At 40.4% G+C, this 23,529-nt stretch overlaps 2 protein-coding genes across 2 annotated transcripts; one reads left to right on the top strand and one right to left on the bottom strand.

The window, feature by feature from the left end:
* The first annotated feature begins 3,485 nt into the window (after nt 1-3,485).
* gas2b (growth arrest-specific 2b) lies at nt 3,486-12,917 on the top strand. The gene is made up of 7 exons (XM_076110214.1): nt 3,486-3,708; nt 4,920-5,029; nt 5,167-5,308; nt 6,820-6,883; nt 7,382-7,934; nt 8,031-8,138; nt 12,708-12,917. The coding sequence occupies exons 1-7, from the start codon at nt 3,486-3,488 to the stop codon at nt 12,915-12,917; spliced, it is 1,410 nt and encodes a 469-aa protein (XP_075966329.1).
* Nucleotides 12,918-17,800: 4,883 nt separating this feature from the next.
* Nucleotides 17,801-23,292, bottom strand: tmem276b (transmembrane protein 276b). Its single transcript, XM_076110187.1, has 4 exons — nt 22,896-23,292; nt 19,458-19,571; nt 18,290-18,427; nt 17,801-18,048 (listed from the first exon to the last, which is right to left on the bottom strand). Exons 1-4 carry the CDS (start codon nt 23,290-23,292, stop codon nt 17,801-17,803), a joined length of 897 nt encoding a protein of 298 aa, XP_075966302.1.
* Nucleotides 23,293-23,529: the final 237 nt, after the last annotated feature.

Raw genomic sequence — 23,529 nt, 5'->3', positions numbered from 1 at the left:
AGCAGGCGACAGACCTTTCCACCCTGTGTTGATATGAGGTTTATTTAGTCTGGAAGCAGCTGAAGGAAAGCCACGGGGTGAGAGCACCACTATAGCTGAAACCTACACCTCAACTTTGCGGTTGTATCCATTCAATACCTTTTATTCATCCACTAGTTTTACATGACCTCTTTTGCGCTGTTACAATCCTACAAACTGACGCCTAAGACTCCAGATCATTGAGTCAAAGCTGATGGAGAAAGCTACAGCTACCAGCAGTGCCGCTGGACATCCACTTGAAGTTATTAATGATGTTTTATGAATCGTTTTGTTTTGTTTTTTCAAACAATTGCCACAGAGAGTAGCTACTGAACAGGCTTTGAAGACAACAGCAGAATGCACAAGCCTGCAGGTGATACAGTAACAGCATTTCCCCTGAAATATGTTTAAACAGCGACTGTACATTCCTGACTGAAGAAATGATTCTCTCAGTGACAGATTTGCTGCTTTACCAGAGTAAACATGAGCGCCTGTCATGTAAAGAAACAGAATTTTGTTAACTAGTTGTGAAGTTAGTTGTTTACCAGACAACAAGATGAGCTGTCGTTTCATTCTCTGGAGACTGCAGTGTTTGCTGAAGGCGACATACAACTGAATCATCAATCTTACGTACGAACAGTACATATGTAAGCCAGTGCTTCAGCTCAGATCCATCATTTTAAACACATTGTTCATGTAGCCTGGTTTGTAATTTTAGCCGTTTCCCCCTGACTGCTGGTTTGACTGTGAAGATGTTTGGTTTTATTACAAAGACACAATTAAAGGCTGTGAAATACCACTGAAGCAAATCTTACTTCAAGGTTGTGCAAAGTAAATGAGGTGGAATAGAAAAAACCTGCTTGTGTTTGCACCAGTGGGTGGCGTGTTTAAAGACATGGACCCTCAGCTCTGCAGGAGCATAAAGGCTGCTAGTGTCTGAGAGCTATAGCCAGTAGCTGACCTTTGCCTTCCTACAGAGCCATTCTGTAGCAGAGGTGTGAATATTGCACCTGGATGTTTTGTCAGAGACAGACGCTCTCATGCCCTGCTGGTCAACCTGTAAACCAGCAGCCCCCTCTACATTACACCTCGTCTCTGTCCCACGTCTGCTGATAAAGTGTTTACAAAAGACCCTTTTCACTACGTCCAGTCAGAACTCTCTGTCTACAACATCTTCACATTTATCTCACACAAGCTGAGCCCAGAATTCACTGACATACATTGCTGCATGTACGTCTTTGCCCTACTAACATTCTGACAAACTTGAACTTGTAATGACGATCTGCAATAGTGAGCTACAGACAAAACACAGGTGGTATTCAGATAAATGAGCTATAGAAGCCAGCTGTGATGCTGCCCGTCTGTGTCCCACACATCTGCCCTCCAGGTGTGCTTATATTCTACTCAAGATAACGTCTTTGTTAGAGATAAGATTTTTATTAGACATGCTAGTGGCTCTGTCGGTTTACCTCTTTGGTACAGAATGGAATATCTCAACAACTTTTGGATGGATTGCCATGAAGCTTTGTACAGACATTTGTTGCCCCCATGCAATGAATCCTATAATGACTTTGAGGACTTTTCCTGACTTTTCCTCTTGCGCCACCATGAGGTTGACATTTGTGTTTTTGAGTGAAATGTCTCACATATTTGACAGTTTTCCATGAAATTTTGATACAGAAATTCTTGTTCCCTTCAGAATGAATTGTAATCCATCTGGTGATGTATCCACTTTCCATTTAATGCCGTCAAAATTTCAATTTGTCCAATACTTTGCTTTATGACCTGCACAACTGATTACACTCTCATCAGCCTCAGCTGCACATTGGGCTATGCTAATTAGCTAATGTGAGCATGCTTACAGACACACCTAATGTGGACAAGAACAAACATCAGCATGTTAGCATTGGTACTCATGTTAGCATTTAGCTCAAAGCACATCTGTCCTTAAGTAATCATCACAGTGAAAGAGTTGAAATAAAATAGTTGCTGCAATGGCAACTTTCCATAAAGTCTCGCAGTATTATAAACCTCTGTGCATCTTCTGTGTTTTGGCATCTGAGAGGCTTTAAAATCCACAGATCTGTTACTCAAACTGGACTTCCCAGATCCTATTTCATGTCTCACCAGTGCCTTAAACAACACCTCCTCATTAACACAGCTCCTTGTATTGTTTTAACACGGGGCTGTTTTCAGTCTGAATGCCAGCTTAGTGCTGTTACTTTACAATAAACCTTTAAAGTCAGTCTTTTGGCACAAACCGAGCCTCTGTCTCTACTGTATATTACGCAGCAGCCCCAGTGACCCTCTGCATGTGTTGTTGTCTTTATTCCAGCTGATTAGCAGCGAGTATTACTGGCAGTCAGAGCATGTCTCTGCATGGGGCTGAGCTTTATGATGGAGGCTGCTCTGGGAACAGGATAAATGAGCCATATAGCGGCACCAGGAGACTGGCTCAGGGCTGTAGCTGCACATCTTATTAAACCTGCAGTCAGTCAGTTTAATCCCTTTGATTAATGACCTAGTGTATTGTGTGGCTGTGAGTGAATGCAAGGTATGTGCATGGAGCACAGTGTAAAAAATTGGTTTCAACATGTTGTGCTCATGTAAAATAGAATAGAATAGAAATATACTTTATTCATCCCCAAGGGGAAATTTGTCAAAAATTGTACTTGTGTGTTAGACAGCTCTGTGGTTTTCACTGCAAATAACCAGCCGCTATTACGTTCAAAAACCATTACGTTTTAATTATTTTTTGCTTTCTTCGAGGATAGCAGTCAAAATTACCTCTTGGTTTGCTTATCTTCAGTCTCAACTCAGCAAGGAAATATGTCTGAAACAGAAAGGGGGAATTTGCACTAAATAACTTTGGAAAATACCCAATATGGTCTGAGCTCAGACTGTTGAAGCCTTATATCTCTGCATAAAAAAAGGACTCTGCATTTTTCCCCATACATTACCTTTGAGGAAGGGATCTCTCCACAGTCAGGAAAATGATTACAGCACCTATTAACTTTTGAGTTGGACTTGAAAAGGTGGCTCATTGGTTGAGGTTACATGTTTACAGTATCAGAACATTTAGAAAATGTCACAAAAAGACATTAATTGCAATGCAATTAAGTTTTAATTCACTTGCTCCCACTTGTATTAGCTGATACTGTTGCATGTTGTTATTTCTAATATTATGTGCCTTGAAGTTGTAAAGTATAGTCAAACTGGCAGAATGTCCCAGTCATGGCAGTAGTTGTAACCCGAGTCTTGCCAGAGTCACCAGAGAGACTCAAGAAGCTCAGTTAAATCTGAAACCAAACCCTCTGAGTTGTGACCAAAACATAGATAAATTAAACTGTGATTAGGACCATACTCAGTTTTGGCAAAATGTAAAAATCGAAAGCTAACAAGAACGTAAAAAAACCATCTGTTCTTTGATCCACCAGGGTCCGTCAAAGACCGATCGGAGCTGAAGTATGGACAGTGAAGTGGAAGCGATGAACATCAGCCTTGACAGTCCTCTAAGCCCGAGGCACCCGACCGGGTTGGGGATGAACTGTCTTCTAGGCCAAAAGTTCCGACACTCTGGGCCTGGCCTCGCCAGTCCTCAGGATTTCAACCAGTGGCTGCCTTATCGCCACGACGCCAGCCTGCTGCCCATGAAAGAAGACCTGGCCTTCTGGCTCAACACCCTCATGGGTGAGACATTTTTTCCTTCATTAATCTTCATGCCAAACTCATGTTAACTACACTATCTGGACAGTAGCTGCAGTGGAAAGATTCCCAATTCAAGAATTGAATTTCTTCCAGCAGATATCTACAGATGAAGAACTCTTGACAGGCTTGTATTTTCAGGAATAGGTGAAAAAGCCGCAGTCACATTAAACACAGAGGCACATTAACCTATACTTATTATCCTAAATCCTTGAAATACCTATTCATGAGGGGAACTGTGGCTGTGACTCCAGGGTAAGGGATGTTTCTTACCACTTTACTGCATTGTTGGGGAAAACATAAAGGGTCCGCACATGCCACAACCTGTTGGAAGGTGTCTGGAAGGTGACACGTCTCCAACAGGATGAGTTTCTGACTGATGCAACAACAAAGTCAAAATTGCTCGCGGGCCAAAGAGTTGCGTCGGTTCATCAGTAAAGTGCTTTGCTTTTCGGAGACAAAACATTCCTGTGGCTATATTATAAATCCTTAAATCAGAGAAAGATTGAAACAGTTTACAATGTTGTCTTCCTCCTGATATCAAGGTTTTCTATGCAACAGGATAATATTGTAACAGTTATGTGATAACTGCATTAGTAGATTATATAATGTGTAATAGGAGAGGAACATATTTCTACACAATGCCACGGTTCGCCAGCTCATCGACAAAAGTGCTAAGAGATGGCTAAATACGGAAGTAATAATAGCAATCATTATTTTTACATTTTGTTGTTTCACCTTTACTTAATGAATCAGGAAGATAATTTGCAGCATAATCAGCACCTCCTCTGCATTTTAACCTATTTTTTTCTTTCTTTTCTTATCAGCATTTTTCTGATCTGTCCTCACCTTTAGAAGACCCTGCATGCTTACTGACAACTGTAGTGGACAGTTTTGGCTCTTGCTGCAGGAAATACATTAACCTTCTGATGCATTTGTTGCAGGTGTTGTTTAAATTGTCTGTTCTTTCAATTTGAGGCACAGTTTGAGCTGAATTTGTTTTATCAGAGGTGCTACAAAAATAACTTGTAATACTTTTTATTGTTTTTATGCATTTTAATATATAGTCTGGGTTGAATATTGTTTGAACTACCTCTTTGTAAAGATCAATGTATTTTTCTGTGAAAAGCATAATGATGACCTTTGAGTTGTAACTGTTACTGCACATAACTCCATGTTTGTGTGTGTATCCTCAGGTGTGGACCTCACAGCAGACAGTCTGATGGAAAGCTTGGACAACGGCGTTGTACTCTGTCAGCTCGCACAGCTGCTCCAGGACAAGATGATTCACACCAACAACAGCAAGGTGCTGCAACAACACAACTCAACTCAACACACACACACACACACACCATTGCCCACAAAAACCATATTAATCAACTTTTCGTGTTACTGCAGTAAACATGCGTCTACTGCATACTCACTTCCTTTGTGTGTGTTCAGCCTTTAATAAGAAGAGTGATCCACTGGCGAGCTGATGCATCTTCTGGATCATTCTTCGCCCGAGACAACGCCGCCAACTTCCTCTACTGGTGTCGAAAGATTGGCGTTGATGAGGCTTACCTTTTTGAGTCAGAGGATTTGGGTGAGTTAAGACCGGAGATTGAGCCTTACATTACGGAGTTAAAGAGCTCTGAAGTGAATCATGTCATGCAGCACTCATGATATACTAATTGGACTAAAATCTTTAGACTTTGAGTTTCACCTCACTGCGGTAGGAGTAAGTCACAAAGGATGTTCCTTGGCATTTATGCCTTTTATTATTTTATTTTACTTGTTCAGTGAGAGCACTGTGTCCTTTTTTTCCTACTCGATCTCTCCAGTGCTTTTGTGTTTAGTGACACATCTTCTCTTTTTTCCACCTCCACCCTCCGTTTGAATAAATGTGATAGACTCAGCATAATGTGTCTTATTTGTCAAAAGATATTACATGGTGCATTTATATTGTATTGTAATATTACATTCATTTTCACTTGCTTGAACCAAACATTATTACATTATTTCTTTTCAGTTGTTTACTTTCTGATTCGTTGACGTTATTGGTGATTTACGATAACTTTACTTTTTAAACTGACAAAAACTCAACTCACACTGCTCACAAACTCATTAAACATACCAGTCAGAAGCAAAAAGGAATACGGGAAATTAAGATTACAAGTTGAATGTGACAGAGTCAAGGTGATGATTATACATGTTCTGTGCTCAGACCTCCTGTGTCATTTCTCCCTCACACCCTCTGTATGCTGCTCCCGAGGAGATAATGTCGTTCACATGCTAACGTGGTTCTTTATTATCAAACGTACTCCTCTTTATGTCCGTCTTATACTTGGGCATGTCTACGCAGGACGGCAGATGCGTGAGAATGATAATGTGGAGGTTAATCTCCACCGACAATAAGTCACCTCCCCCTGCAGGCAGACTAACCTACTTCACTCGACTAATTGAGTGACGGGGAGAGTAAACTTACTGTACTTTGACAGGCTTCACTTTTCTGCCTCAGTGACACAGATGATTACTCTTTTTCTTTTCTCTCGTCTCCTTTTCTTGCTGCAGCCATGATGATGGTAATGGTGGATGTCAAATACAGGTGAATGAAAATATAATACCAATAAAGTGATCGTGACATAGTGACATCATTATGTTAGTATTTTGCTTTTTGTTGTTATTTGTTCAGTCATCAATGTTGTGGACTTTTAGAGAGTGTGCCCCACATGTTGTACATACTTTAATGCATGCTCAACCAAATCATTTGAACAAATGAACTAGCCTGGCCTTTGTCTGGAGTGCATAGAGCCCCTTTTTGATTTCTATACAGCAGATTGGAGGCAGGAGAGGCTGACTTGTTTATGAAGCTTTCATGCCCTCATGCCCTCAGCTGCACATCCACAGAAATTCCTGCTCGGCTTCAAAGATTGAGATGCACAATAGAGACAGGGCGCCGGCACCTGAAATGTGTCCTCTCTGTTCGGACTGCAGCTCCTGTTATCTTTTGACACAGACGAGCGTTTATCACCGGAAACATCTTTCCTTTCAGACGAGTGACTATTTTATTTTTCTACCCCTCCACTCTTTCTCTGTAATTCCTGCGGTGAGAAGTCCTCCACAAACAACCTCGAGAGGTGTGCCTGTGCCTGATGGAGCTTGGAAGGATTGCAGCCAGGTAACTGCCCTACACGTGGTACAGCTCCCGAAAAGTAAACCACAACTGAAACGTATGAAAACATCAACTATAGGTTTAAATTTTCCCCACACAATTATCGTGACATCAAAGGAAGTGTCCTAAAATGTTATCCTACTCTTCGTCTCTCTTTTTCAACTGGCCATCCATTACTTATCAATTACTTTTAGCAAACAATTTGTGTTTATCTATTACTTATTAAATTAGATTTAAATTACCTATTAGAAATATTGAATCATACTTTTAATTGTCACTTGCAACGTGTGGTGCTCAGTTACAGATGACTTTATTTAAATATATTTCAAAATCAAATAGTAGGTCTGTTTTTTTTTTCAAATGAGTTGAGCTACTTCGCTTTCAGTCTCTCCATGTGCCCCCCTTGTGACTGCAGAAGTATCCCCCTGTTGTTCAAGAGTCCTTATGATTTAGTGTTGATATATCCTTGTGATTTCTAATATATTTGTTAAACCTCTCTCTTAGGTACGGAGTAGAGCCTCCGGGGCTGGTGAAGTTGGAGAGAGAGATCGAGAGGGAGGAGGCGGGGTGCTTATCTCCATCATCCCCTCTGCCCCTCTCCTTTTTTCCTCCCATATCATTGTATTCACCATCACAATCATCCCTACCCACAGCCCCCTCTCCTCCTCCCTCCCCACCTGCGCCCCTCACTCCAAGCACAACCTGTCTGTCTGAACCCCTCGCTGCCTCCCTCGCCTCTGATCTTCCATCAGCCACAACAAGCCCAGTTCCTACATGTTTATCCCCTCCCCAGTCCTCCCTCTCAGCATCTAACCCTTGCACCACCACAGCCTCAACACAAACACCTTTGTTCTCTTCATCCTGCACCACTAACACATCAGCTTCAGCACCCTCGCCAGGCCAAACCCTGGTATCCACTCCCAAAGTCTCCTCTGCCACAATAAACAACCACAGTCCCACTGCTACACCTCCCATCACCTCCCCACCTGCAGCAGTTCGTTCCTCCGGTAGATCCACAAGCCGGAGAACAGGCACCAGCAACATTTTGGATGACATTGTACGTCTTTTTATTTCCAGTAAAAGTCATCTTGTTTGAGCTTGCAGATGTTACAGGTGAATATGATTTGCCCTCTCTCTGCCTAACCTGTTCCAGGTGAGAAACATTATTGAAAACCCCCCCTGCAGCTGTCATACCAGGTTCCTTGTTGAGAAGCAACCTAAAGGCTGCTATCGTGTTGGGGAGAAAGTTCTGTACATACGGGTAAGTCTGTTCAGCCTAACCCTGGGTTTTTGTATTTTGAGAGACACAGCATGCCAGATTAGAAATTGTATTGTTAATGAACCAATCTGCAGAGTCACAAATGTATTAATACTGGGTGTATCTGCAAATTTTGCTAAGCATTTCATTTATTTGTTTCATTCATACTAAAGCGTTATGTTTAGCAGGTTGAAGTTAGGGAAATATGGTGGTATGGGGTGAATATTTAAAAAGTCTAGATTTGAAGCACAAGACAGGACGAGGTAACTTTATTATTATTCATCCGAAACTATAATCCTTTCATCACCATAACCAAAAATCCTTCTGTTTCCTGAACCTAACCACACACAGGACTCCACCTAAGAAAATATCGCCAGTGAACATAATCCATTCTACAATCAGGTTTCACATCAAAACACAACAGTCAAAACAAATTAGCAGCATATAAAATACATTTAATAGAAGACAAAGCTTGTTCAGGCGCACTTCCTCCACCAGATTGACGATAATACTACCAATATGTTGTTTTATAATGTATTATGGTAGTGATACGATTAAGTTAAAGCTACAATTATGTAAAATTAGATTACACATTAATATGAAATCTGATGCGTCATGGATGATACATCACATAATGAGACGTGAGGTGCTAATGCCCTCGAGTTAATCAACAGCTGAGTCAGCAACAAGTGCAGTGTGTCAGAGCGACTGATTTGCATTCACTTGGGATGGAGACGTCGGTGCCTTTCAGCCTCCCTGAGTCGTGCACCACCCGTGTGCGTCAGTACAAAGGCTCCGAGGAATGGCCTTCGGGGAGGCAGGGTTGCTTGGCAACCAATGGTCAGGATAAGACCGGGCTGACAATGATTTTATTCAGTACACATAGACCTTCGGCAAAGAGTTCAAACCCGAAGGAAAAACAAACACGTCTCTTTCAGGATGATTTGGCGGAGATATGACCGTGGTGTGCAGTGCAAATGGCAGCTCACTCGGGAGTCCAAGTCCACCGAGGTGTGGGGGGTTTTGAATATAAGAGGAAGGTTTTACTTCACTGTCTGTACCCAACCATCCAGCCATACAAAGAGAAAATATGACAGCTTCAGTGTATATTTAATGCACACTTTATAGAGCGTACTGTCTAAGTAAGGCATCCACGAGTCCATTAAAAAGCACATGCTGTCCATTTAAAAATAGTCTATCACAAAGTACAAGTCTTCTGCATCAAATACAGTTACCAGGAGGTGTATCACAGCTCTGGAGGCTAATTGGTTCAGTTTAAATGTATTTATTGGTGTGTTAACGATATTGACCTAACACTCCCTGAACTGGTAATCAATACTGTCACCGTTAGTTTGCTTTTAACAGAGTTACAGCTACATTTCTGACTGGCTGACAGACATTTTTACTGTCTATTTAGAAAATAATGCCTCCCTTCAAGTCACAGAACACCTGTCTCTCCAGAGCCGACCTGTCAATAACACGGGCGCACGTCAAAAGAAACAACATCAAAGAAAGGCGATAAAGATGTGACAACCAAAGCGTGTTATTAGTTGGTCAACGGTCATAACTCTGTGTCCATCTGTCAGTTTCAAGCTTTAATTACTAGTTTGTGGACACTACTTGCACTGCTCCCTTCCTTTTTTCTCAAACACACCTCAGCTGTGTGAATAGAGCGCTGCAGCCCATCGACCCTGACTCCATCCATTACCTTGAGCTGCCTACGTGTGTGCAGGGAAACACGCTATAAACCTCAATTACCATATACCACTATAACCCCGATGCAGCTCCTAGGAGAGCGTGCCATTCAGTGTGTACAGATCTTTTTAAAGAGCAGATACTATTGATTACCAAGACAAAGTCATTAGTGAGGGGTTTAATCAGACAGCTTGTTAATGAGCGGCTGAGCATGACCGCCCCTCCTCACGTGTAAACTTTCCACCCCACCTCTTTCCCCCCGTCTCTATTCCCTCTGGAGTCTGTTCAATCACGCTGGCTCTGAAGTGCTCCACCATTCTTTGGTGTTAAAAAAGAGGAAGGCTTTTCTTTCTTCTCTGCGCCCAATTAGGCTCTCCTTCGGCTTTGGAGCAGCCACACTGTCTGACTGCGTCAATGGAAGGAAAAGACATTCAAACACCTCACAATATCATGCTGCACAAATGATTTGTTTACCAGGCTATCTGCATAAGAGATAAACCTAAACAGTTGAATTAAAACATCTTATTTTTGCGTCTGGAAGCAGAATCAGGACAGAAATGAGAATGATGAAATTGTTTTTCTAGCCATCAGCTTAGCATGTTGGTAGGTAAACCCTTCATCATCCTCCTTTCTCAAGTGTCCTTGGCTCCAGTTCTGTAGGTGACCCTGACCTTGATCTCATTCGATTTGCAGATATTTTGTCATTAGATATAACATTCATCTAAATTATAAATCATTCTTATCATGAGGGGAACATGAATGTCTGTACAAAAATGTCATGACATTTCATTCAAAACCACAAATGTGTAGCTCATGGTGACGCTAAAGGAAAAGTCAAGGGATCACCAAAGTCAAAGGCTTCCATTTTATAATGAAAAACTTGGAACAGGTCTTTACAACCTGCACGACATACAACACCCTCTATTCTTAGCTTTAACAGGAAACACAAGGTCAGATATATTCAAGAATTTGTCATTGTAACTTTAAAAAACGGTTTGTCGACAGTGCTTGTGAGTGTGCTGTCGAAGGGGCTCTCAAACATAAATGCGGACAAAATACAGAGAGAAATATAAAAGTACATAAGAGATAAGACACACATGTGCCTGCATCAGTTGATATACTATAATGCTGCTTAGTTTGTCTCTTTATATATTGTGCATTTTTTTTAAAGGACTCTTCGTACCTAAAAACAGCATCAAAAGCGGTGGCTGCGGCTAAAACCTGCCTCCTACTGGCGGAAGTTTAAATGACGCCTCCTCCCTGAGAACACTCATGCATGTTTCAGCAGAAGAGGAGAGAGAGAATCAATGGAGCTGCCAGGGAGGACACAGGGGAATCCACACGCTAGTTTATGAGCTGCAGACGTAGCACACTTTGTACGGAGACCTGGAGGGGGGAGTTGTAGAGACAGAAATAAAGAAGTCTGCCTGACAAAGAGGGCTTGTGTTGAATAGTACAGCACAGAAAGGGGCTGACTCTGTCTTTTATTAAATGATCAGTTTGGTAGTTTAGTTGGCAGCAAATTTCCCCACTTTATAATAGTTCTGATGTATAATATACAATTGAATTTGTATAGAATTATACAAATCCTCTATTAAAATACAGTTCATATTTACACACACACAACCAGCATATAAATTCAGACACCAACATGCAACTGAAACATAGGATAATTAGAAACAATTATATGAGTAATACAAAAATAACATATCCCACTTGCTGTTTTAATAATAAATGATCAGTAATTTATTTAATTTTACTTATTTTAAACATTATGGCTATAACAGTATATACAGTAAATACTTATACACAACATTTATTTGGAACTGACAATTAATGCTGGATTAATTCATATTTTATTTCTTGAAAATAAACTTTGGCTGTTTAGTGATTTTTGAGAATGAGGCCTAGTCAGAATTACATTGGCTCTACGTTTGACAGGAAAGTGGTTTATTGGTGAAGTCAGACTTGACCCCTGTCAACCTCAACATTTTAATCTGCAGGATGACAGCTGAGACGGACCACGTCTGGGGTTTCCTCTATAGCTGCTTGTGTCGCGTGTGTCCGTGGTTGTACCATTGATTTTTTTTCACGCACGTGACACACACACCCCCCTACATAAGAAGAGTAGATCTGCTTGTATTATCACACCCTTAATGGCTCCATAATGAAGGGTTTATTGGCAATAAGGCAAGAAGGGGGTGGGTCGGTGCTCACAGGGCAACGACTGGCTTTGCAAGGCCTCCTGGGAATGTTAACGTCTACTGGGAGTTGAGGGTCTGCGCTGAACTCATCTCAATCTCTCCTTTCATTTCTTTTTTTCTTTCTAGGCTTTATATTGTGGCTGTAGTTGCCATGGCAGCGGTTGGTTTTCCAGCTGTAAGGACGGCTGTCTTTGAAGGATGTGTTGATTCAGATGAAACTGACCTCCCTGCAACCACTGTTTACAGATAGATTGTGACACAGTAGTCGTTTTTATATTTTAAAAAACTGTGTTTATTAGGTGGTTTGTGTTGGAGTTCCGTGTGGGTGTGCCTGCATGCGTGTGCACGCATGTTCATATGTGGATTAGTCCCGCGTGTGTGCTCAGCTGGTGCCATGAGGTGTTGTTTCATTTGATTTAATGAGATTTTGACAAAGCTATCCGAAGCGAGATCATTTGCCTTTCAGAGCCTGAGCCACACGCGCTTGTAAATATTCAATTGGTGTGTGTCTGCTGTGGAGAGAGAGAAGGGGGGGGGGGGGGGGTTAGGGGTAAGGGACTGTTTTTCCTATATTTGAGAGTTCTATTCCTAAACACATCCTGGGAGGAAATATAATCACATTTTTTTCCCAGCATTCCCTCCTTGAATGTGCTCTCTCGTGTCACCTTTGCAGATGCTGAACGAGCGTCATGTGATGGTACGTGTAGGCGGCGGCTGGGAGACCTTCACAAGTTACCTGCAGAAACATGACCCCTGCAGAGGAGGAGGTCCGGTCAGCAGATCTGAGGTCAGGGTCTGCAGGGACAAAGCGAAACCACTCAGTTTGAGCATCTCACCTGACAGCTACATGGTGGTCGGTGCCCATTACCGTGGCAAGAAGTAGAGTCTCAGACTGCTCGCTTGTGCTTCTGGCTCTGAACAGTTCAGTTAATCTGACCAAACGGTACAAGGTCAAGGATTTAACATATAGTTTTTACCTCAAGTTGAAAAGGAAATCACACTTTTTCTATTCAAAAGTTGTAGATGACTGGTTCTTCACTGATTGTTATCTGTGTGAGTTATCCAAATTACTGCAACAACTTGGCAGCGTAGCTAAATGACTTTACTGCATACATGCGGAAATTGGTCAGTTAGCTGACGATAAATAATGAATTAATTAATGCTCTTTTTGGGGGGCACATATGATAAAGCAAAACACTAACTGTCTTTGGGTTTTGCTATGATGTTGAATAAAACAAGCAATCTGAACACTTCACTTTGGGCTGTAAGACATTATAACAGGAATTTTTCACTATTTTCTGACTATTTACAGACTAATTATGTAATAGAGAAAATAATCAGAATATTTATCAAGTATAAGAATAATTGTTAGTGTCAACACTAGTTGTTATGTGCTGTATATGATAACGTTGATTGCAATCATATTCTCCAAAGGACGGTTTTGTGTAGAACTGTATGCAATAATGTTACATTATGCATTTGTACTGTAGTTTAGTTCGTTAACATAGTTATGTGTTATGTATCGTGCTACGGTAGTTTCAATTTGTGTGTTTGAGCTTTTGTATTTTGTTCCAGCAGAAGTTTGAATACTACTCTTAGTGATTTTAATGTATGAAAATTAGACCCGAGTTGGTTTCTGTTAGAAAACAATAAACTTCTTTTCAAAGGCAGAACATATCTCACATCCTAAACCACAGCTTATAACATTTTGTTTTAACAGTATGTATCTTAATTTGTCATTTATTTAATATTATGTAACACAAGATGGATCCAAAAAACACTTGTATATTTCTTATTTCTCATTTAGTTTTACATTGCCTGTAGCAAATATTGTATCCGCTCAGCCTTTAAGAGGCAAAGACACAAAACATCTAGTCCTCCCTCTAGATGGCACCATGTCCTCAGCGACAAAAGGCCAAGCTTTGCCTCCATGCTTATCTGGAGGAGGGTTCTGTCTGCTGTTATGATCCTGTTGCCTCTCCAGGACATTCATTTCTTAGTTGGACTGGAAATATGCTTTCAGTTCCATAAACTACCTCATGCCCACAGATCGTACAAAACACATTGCTGCCTCATCAGCAAGATTTGGAGTCACATCTCGTCAAGATAAATGTGCTCTAAAAAAGGAACATTAATGGGAACGATTCACAGACAAGTGTGTAAATATGGAGAGCAAAACTGCAAAATCCAAACACAGAAAGGCACAACACTTTAGTAATTACATGTTTTATTTCAGTAAAATAAATCAATTAAAAATGGACACAAGTTTTAATATATTGAAAGAAACTAACTGTAATGAGATCATGCAAGACTGTAATGTCTCTTTAGTCCCCACATAACATCTGCAGTGGATTGAACCAGTATAAATGACTTGTAGAAAATAATAGCTGTGCTACTGAAACAAGTGCCACGCTAAACGGTGGCGTTTTCACAGAGCATCTCTCATTGCACAGAGTATATCTCTAAGTTCCTCATGAAACACAGGAAGTTGCCACTTGAGAGGGATTTTCCAACAATTTCAAATACATTGTTATACTGTGTTGACCCCATTTGTTCTCTGAAGCACATCATTCTTAATGTTTTGTCAATCTTGCTACTGTGTGCTACTGTTGTTCTGTGTTAAAACGCAATCCAATCAAAGACAAAATCTTTGTTTTAAAATACGGACATTGATATTTTGTTGGTGTTACTTTTAAAAGGTACTATTTGAGATACGGGGCGTAAATATGTGCTTTAAAATGTTTGCTTGTAATACTTTTTGACAAAGTCCTGCACATGTGCAGTGGTGGCACATCAGTACTGGAAAAGTCAGATTTCCAACTATAATACACAAACAAACTTTGTGTGCAATTGTGCTTCAGTCCTAACAACACGTTATACTTGCACCATGTACTTATACATTACAGTTTACTGCTTACAGTAATTACTTATATTACTGCACAGTAGTTTGGGTGTGAACTTAAAACTTTATAAAACCAAAACACCAAACAGCATTGCATTCTGTGAGGACGTCAGGGAATTGACTGACTCAGTTGTTAGTGTAATGACCATAGATATAAATATTTTCATATTTATGGTATGTCCTTCTTGTTTCTGGCATAAATATTTTCACAATAAGAGCCTAGACCGACTGACCCTACACAACATGGTATAAACCCAAACAGTTTGTAAAAGACACAACTGGGTGCTTATTACATGCTCTGGTCATCCTTTGCTCCCGTATGTGACCTCGCAAACATATAATGTATAACTCCACCTGCTCAGGCTTCAGGTTCACAGACTTTTATGAGACCCAGCCAAGTGCAAAGATTCAACAAGACACTGAAGATACAGTTTTCAATCATGCCTCAGTCAATTTCCTCGACTTCTGAAAAGTGGTAGCCTCATGAGGAGGTAAATGGTGATGGTGAAAGGACTGAACATCACACACAGTGTCGTCAACACACATAACACCTTTTTTTTTTTTTTCTAAGAAAGTTAATTGACATAGCTGATAGTATATCTCATGACTCATCTCCAGCAATTTATAAAAAACGTCATCACACATGGCTGTAATATTCTTGTTTTATGAAGTGAGCTTGAACATTTCAAAATAAATGATTTCTAATGACTATGGGGGGGGGGGGGGGGGAAATACAGGAAGAGAAAACTGGCTGCTGTGAGTTATTATCACCCACAAGTGTCACAGAGAGAATCATTTATACCTTTTCCACTGAATAAACTGTAGTCCTACCTGCTACACTCCTTTTTCAAAACCTTTCACATGGCTCCATCCCAAACTACATACTATTAAGTGCACAATTTTGTAAGTTAGTACACAAAAACTGGCACATTTGACTGATTTGTACTAATGACACACAATTCAATGTGTGCACCACATACACTAAGCTCAACTGTTAATTTGAAATGGCATTCCCAATTTTTATTAAAAATGACTATTTTCACTTTGTATTTTGATTTTTTTAAATCATCAACACAACACTTAAAGACAGTATTAGTATTAGTATGGATACTTGTGATTTTAAGTATACTTCATTTTGTCATTTTCAATGTGTGCACCTCAATTAAAACACAAAACTAGTATACAGTGTACATTTGGAATAGTTTTTAACATCACTGCAGTCCTTTCTAAATTACTATTTGTGCTTTTTTTCGCCACCAGATTTGGAGATATTTCTAATCCAACCATTAATTCAGAAGAGTATGCATACTACATAGTATAAATTGTACCGTAATGTAAGTTAGTACACAATGAATATGTATTTTACTGCTCAAGAAATGCATTCAACACATCATTAAAACTGGGAATTTGGAATGCCTCCATCAATCTTAAAGTTAAAATCAAACATGTTTTATGTATTTATTACATCCATGTGTTAAAAAAAACAACAGTTCCTCCATTTCCAGTGCGCATTGCATTGTGGGAACAATAATGTTCATCACATATATGATTCTCCATATTCTGCTTGTCTCATTGTCTCAGTCATTACTGAGTCAGACTTTAGTCAAGACCTGATGACACTTTGGCCCTCCACCAATATGTGATGTTACTATGTTACTGTACTTTGTGCAGATGATGATTTGGACCGCAGCTTGTGCTTTTGTTTTTATCACTGAAGTTGCATTTTTTTCCCTTGTATTACACAAAAAGCCTGATCAATATTGAGGGTAAACAATGGAGCAATCAAATACTCCCTCCACAGTTTGGTTTCATGTTTTTGCTCTTGTCAGCAAACAACCGAGTCGCATCCACAAAATACCTTTATGTTGCTGAACCCAATAATGGATTCATGCTCCCAGCACCACCCTGTAACTCCTAATCCCCTCCTTACTGTCAGCCATCATCACCTCTAAACAAACAGAAAGCAAACATTCTTGTTCAAAATCTAATTTACACCAACAATGATCTGGATCTACATAGAGATGCATTTTTACATATAGAATCTTTAAAGAAGCATCAAACGATTTTCTTTTCAATGCAGATTTACTTAAGTGTGTTTTATCATACTGACCACGCCACTGGATCCATTTTGACGTTACCCTTGGGGCTCATGTTTGATATCAGTTAGTGTGCTACACTAAAGATAAGCAACGGGCAGTCAACGGCAGTTTTTTTCATTTTGTTTTTTTCATTACGAACAATAACACAGCTCACATCACTCGACTGAAAGAGGAATGCTGACAAGATGCTCTGGCCTGATGTTTGTGTGTTTTTTTTTTTTTTTTTCTTTTGACGGATTTTTCCCGTGATTCATCCGGAGTATGTGTGGAAAAGCATGTTCTGGTGTGTGTGTGCGTGTGTGTGTATGTGTGTATGTGTTGCGTGGGAGTGTGTGTGTGTGTATGTGTTGCGTGGGAGTGTGTGTGTGGCTTTATGCATTTAAGAAAGCACCATTTTAAGACAAATTCTCTTCAGAGAAAACAGTCACCTTTAGATCGCTAAAAAGTCAACATGTCAAACATCTGAACCAAAAAAATGTCTTATTTGTGCTAAGAGAGCGATGCCTCGGACATACGTTACTGTAGGTGTTAGTCTTGGTGTTCCTGGAGGTGCCTCTGGGATTTTTTCGAGATTAGGTGTGTGAAGTTTGTCATCACTTTGCTCCTTCTGTCACAACTCAGGCACACTGAACACTGTGGGGAGATGGCCATGTCGAGGGTGGTGTGAGATGGTGATCAGACAAAAAACTGTTTCAGAGTTAAACATCAAGGTTGGAAGGGTGCGGTTTGTGCGTTCGGTGGGTCAGTCGCTTCACAACGCCTCTGTCACACGGTTCCATTCTCCTGCCTCGGCTTGTGGGTCGTTGTGCGAGTGGGCGTGCTCAGGGAGGGGGCCAAGGTGCAGAGGAAGCCAGCCAACAGCGTGAGACCGAGGCCCCCCCAGGCACAGAACATGGACCAGCCATAGCCATGGCTAATGTCCTCGGGGAGGCCGTACATGTAGCGGGGGTAGCGGGACAACTCAAAGTTGATTCCTGCCACACATGTGCACAAGGAGATGATGCAGCATGTTCCTGTGTGAGCAGAGGAGACAAGCAGTGATTTAAAATGGTTCCAGCTTGATGATTGAATTCCTACATGTACTGTGCATCTTACTGCAGGACAGGAATCATGTTACTGCCGGATATTGATCTACTCTATCATGATAACCCAAAGATGCTATCAGCTGTCACCAAATAAATACACAAATTGAATGAAATTGGATTTTGGCTGCATGTTTGTGTGTGGACGTGGGCATATGTGCTCTCACAGTACCTCCCATGAGAAAGAGTAGCCCAGCTACATATTGCATGAGGTCATGCTGCTGGCAGCATCCCAGCACTCCAATGATCCAGCCAAAGAGAATGATGGACACGGCCATGCCCACAAAGCCAGCCGTCATTCTTCTTAGATCTGCAGGAAGAGGTGAAAACGTCACCACTAAAACTCAACAGTGAAACTAAAAGCTGTTATTGTGTAAACTGGTAATTACTAATGTTGCGTTGTGGTGAATCTGTTGCTCTCCAACTACAGAGCGGATGGTGAAGTCTTTATCACTCTATCAATAAACCACATTAAAATGTGTTGTTGATAGGCACTAATATTATTTTATAAAAGAAAGATATCGTAAATAATGCTTTGGTGTAGCATGTTTATAACATAACATAACATATCAAAGCAGATTCACAACAATACTGAAAACAAAACTGACGAAAGGGTTTCAAAACTGAAAATAATACTGATGCAATCCAAGGTCAAACAACTCCTTCACTCTCTCTCTTTGAACGAGGATTTAAAGTAAGAAATAAAAGCCTATCCACATGTTTTAAGGGGAGATGTTCAAGAATATATTGATCTGTCAGACCTAATGTCCTCAGATAAGCCACTCGAAAGCTAATGGCTTCCTAATAGTGATGACCTGATAACCTCTGGTCATGAGTCTAGACGTGAGAGAGAAGCACTTATGAGGTCAGTGATATATTCAGGAGCGAGGATGACAGCAAAAGGAGAAAATTGCATTAATTCAGTCAATAATTAGTTTGGCTGTTAAAAAAAAAAGACTATATTTCATAAATGTCTTTGAAATGATAAAAACAAGACAAAAACTGTTTTAATTCAATCTTAAGATTTCCTTGAGGAACACCAAATTTGCTTCGAGAACTGAGTCAACCAAACCCCTGAAAATGAACCCTGTCTAGAGGATAACATTTTTAAATGACCTGTATCAAGAGGGTCAGTCGGGGATTTTCTCAAACTTTACTGTTTTAGTTTTTTGTATTGTATTACTAAATGAGTCTGTTAGTTGAATACAGTAGAACCATGAAGCAGAAACACACACAAACACTGCAAAGAACAGGTACAAATGTATTATTATTATTAATCAGTGACTAAACTAACTAGTCCAACCAACTCCATAAAGACAGACTAACACGTTGATACTTACGGAGTGCATGCCACTCGTCCTGTCGTATGGTCTTTGTGATGTTGATGGGTAAATTTCGTGGTAGGATGGACGAAGAGTAGTGGTACTTGACTGCGGTACATCTTTGAATTATTCCTGGCAGAAAAAGAAAACGATGGAGACAATAACAACTCGAGCACAAATATCTTACATACAAGTAGAGCGAAGTGACAAAAAGAAATTAAGTAAAAATCTCATTCTGAACCTTTGCCCAACATGTGGGATTATGAAATATGATAAACACATGGTGGAAAAGCTTCCTATTTATTTGACACCCTCACTGAGTTTTAATTTACTGAGCTGGCCTTATTAACCTCGTGTTCCCAACCACTCCTACGTTGTGATTAAGGGAGGATTAGGAAACAATGTGCAATATGGATTATTCTACCGAAGGCGTCATAAAGAAGCTTAATTGTTCTCATTTAAAGTGAATCTCTTCATAATGACTTGATAGTCAGTGCAGTAAACCGCATTCAAAATAGGCATTCAGAGTCCGATACATTCAGAATTTAAAGACTTTTGTAGTCCAGCTCCTACTCCATATGGCAAGCGACACAACAGCTTTATATTTCAATTTCCCTGCAAATCGTCACTTTAGTTTCCCATTTTAGAGAGGGACTGTGATATTTCTAAAGTACTTTGCATATCTCTCAAGTTAGAACTATGGCAGACATCTTTCTTTTTGTATTGGGAGCTCAATAGACCCTTTTCACAGCAGACGTTTTGGCAGGAAAAGCACAGGTGTAAATAATCATATTAACGATATAGCAAGGCACGTCTGTGACTGAGCATGCACAATACCAGAGCCCTGAAACCCACCTGAATGCAATGCAGCAGTCATCAGTTTTATTAATTCCACCTGTGCTTTTCCTGCTTTGGTAAGTCAACATACCTGCTGTTAAAAGGGTCCATGGCTCGATAATACAATCTAAAATTCCCATAACTTTTATCACACTTTTATTCATCTTTGATTTTTAGTCTTTCCTTTCGATAGTTGGAGTAATGAGCTTCCAGACTTTGATCTGAATGTTCTATGTTCAGGAAACCCAAGGCTACTATTTAATTAAGAAAGAAGTTTATATTATCAGTGCAGCTTTTAGGCCAAATTTGTTTTTTAGACAAATTGATGTGCTACATATAGAAAAGTCATCATGTGATACCAAAGTGCAGCCTGCTGCCTACTTAAGGCATTTCAGATACTTTCTTGTACGTCTATAGCTTGAAACGGACGTTTTGAAATGGAAACTACTGTATACATAACACATTTACTGATGACATGACATCATCATCTATAAGACATACCCAGCTGCTTTGAATGTGGTTTCAATACTGCATATCTCATGTTCTCATCTTTCACAATTCAAAAGAAACTGTTTTCCAATGACAATAACAGACACAATGGTGGCTACCTGGCACATTTTTTAATGCTTTGTACACCTGTGGTAGATCTGATTTGAGCTATTTTGCCTAGTTAGACGTCTTCTCAGGAGAGTGTGGGAATCTACAGACTGCACTTGATTGACATCTCCGTGACTCTCCTGTTAGCTTTGTTGTTCCTATTGGGGCGGGACAAAATGCACCTTTATAAGTCTTATTGGTACATTGAGCTTGGTGACTTAATTCAATTCCCATCACATCACCTTTAACCTGCGGTCTAATCTGCCAAAATAAGTGAAAACACCTGTGGGGGTGTGAAAGGCCTAATAAAATGCCACACAAAGATCCACAATCACTGAGACTTTACACTTAGGGAAAGTTTGCTGTATAGATCTGGACCATGTGGTGTTAATTTAACACTTTATCAGTGCATATACAGTATGAGTCGACAACACCAGAGTCCATTTTCCTACTGTGATCATAAAGACTGTAATCATGATTAGACAAACATCAGAAACCTCCATACCTGTGCATGAGAACACAATTTCTGAACAAATTGCATCACTTGAAGTTTGTGCATTCATTGTTCATAAAACATAATTTAAAGTATGCTGCTGACACAGGATCATTTTTGTGTGTTGAAACTTGGTCGTCATGCTTTCAAAAGGATGAGTGTGGTTCCATTAAGGGCATTTATGTTTGTTTTAAATGTTACCGCTTTGACATATGGACCGTCTCATACGATGTGTAAATGTATCATTCATTAGTCATTAGCCTTTATAAATAATCTGTGAAAGCAGAATTAATATGACTTCAAATTGCTCAATATATCAACACCTATATTGGGCCTGAACATGATTATTGAAAAGGAACAAATATGGTCGTAAAAATCAGATAAGCTTAAGTAAACGGATTAATATCATGTTTTCACTTACATTAGGTTACATGCAGTATTTCTGTCTAGAGCTACTAGCACTAATAGTAATTAAGACACTGTAGTCATGTGACCACAGTCATTTTTGAATAGTTTATCAACATATACAGTACAAGGTGTGGCCATAATTTCATGCACACACATGTACAATTAATTTAAAACACAACTAAATAAAGACCTTCCTGAGACAATGTCAATGAAAAGAGTTTGACAACAAGCTTCAAAAAGGTATGTTCTACAGAGGTATTGGATTAACATATTCATACCATGGCTACCCCAGGACTAACAGGTTCAGTCAATTAAACAAAAACATACCTGGGTTGTCATGTTTGTGTGGATATAAATAGATTGTATACACATTAACTGTATACTGTAGATTATTTTATTCCAAAGTGCCCTTATTCATTATCTTTGGGTAGATAATGGTGCTGGCTCAGACATCTATGGATTATGAAAAAACATGAAGTAGTTGAAAATATCCAGAGACGATGCTTGAAAGAGAAAAACAAATCCCTGGGCTGTTTTTACTGATGTCTACTTTGCAACAACTTCTGATGGACACCCATGTTTTCTACACAGAGTGTGTCTTTGTGTCAGTTTTACGATCTTGGTCTGGATCAGGAGTTGCATAAATGAGTGAGGCCTGAAATATGGCTTCTGATTGTTGCTCAATGAGGAAGATTGGGCATTATGTTTTCGCCGCTGTGATCTAAAATTCAAACCAAATTGAACAATGATTCAGCTTCCTTTGCAGTAAGAAATCACATTATTATTATGACAGTAACCTTCATGGGATGCTGTGTAGTCTCTTATATGCAAAACGGGTTCAGAAAATAGAGGTGCAGCCATTATCTGGGAGAGAGACTCAGCTAAAGGGGGTTCTCTCAGCACCATGGACAGCGAAATTCGCAAATAAAGAAAAGAAGAAAAAGCTCCTAAAAAAAACATCCTAATCTAGTTTCATAACAAATTTAACACGCAGAGACCCGCTACTGTGTGAGGAGAGTGTGGGCCTCTGTGCCATCCTGTTTGTGTCAGGCTAGGTGTGAGCTCATCGCTCAGCATCACGGCCTGGTGCACACAAGAAAAGCCAGACTGCTCGTGTTTACCTTTGTAAATAAGGTCTTCGGTCTCCATGTCGAATCCCTCCCGGTGACACTTCCTCCAAAGCCCGGAGATGGTGGAGTTAAACTGCCGGCTGCAATGAGACTCCATGGGAGACGCAGCGGCCATGAAGTGCCGCTTCCCCCGGATGAGAGCTCCAGCATCTGGGCCGTTACCTTTCCTCTCCAGGCTCTTTGGAGGCATCTGGAGGGGGAGGTTGTGGTTTGAAATGTAGATGTAGCCCGGGTCGTTTCGCTTGTTGGCATAGTTTTTACACCTCTCCCGATGTCTCCTCGCGTCGGTCTCGTACCAATAATCGGTGCAGATCGCCATGGCGAGCAGCCCGAGCGCACATAAAGCCAAGAAGAGCCCTGTGCCTGTTAATATTTTCATAGCGGCCATCTTCCCCGCTCGGTGGAGAGCCCAAACAGTCGCAGGAAGGTTCCTCCGTGGCCGTGGTGGTGGTGGTGGTACCGCGTGAAATGAATCACGACGGCACTCACAGCCTCACGCAGTCCTGCACTAGGAGCATAATGGTGCAAGGCCAGCGTTGTCTGGACTGGATGCTGCGGTCTATTGTTGTGGTACCCGGTGGATGCAATGTTGTTCCCACCATCTGTTATGGTACAGGAGGAGAGG

The sequence above is a fragment of the Anarhichas minor genome, unplaced genomic scaffold (genome assembly GCF_050575085.1).
Source record: "Anarhichas minor isolate MPS153535 unplaced genomic scaffold, ASM5057508v1 ptg000042l, whole genome shotgun sequence".
Lineage (NCBI taxonomy): Eukaryota > Metazoa > Chordata > Actinopteri > Perciformes > Anarhichadidae > Anarhichas > Anarhichas minor.
This window is presented reverse-complemented; position numbering and strand designations above follow the sequence as displayed.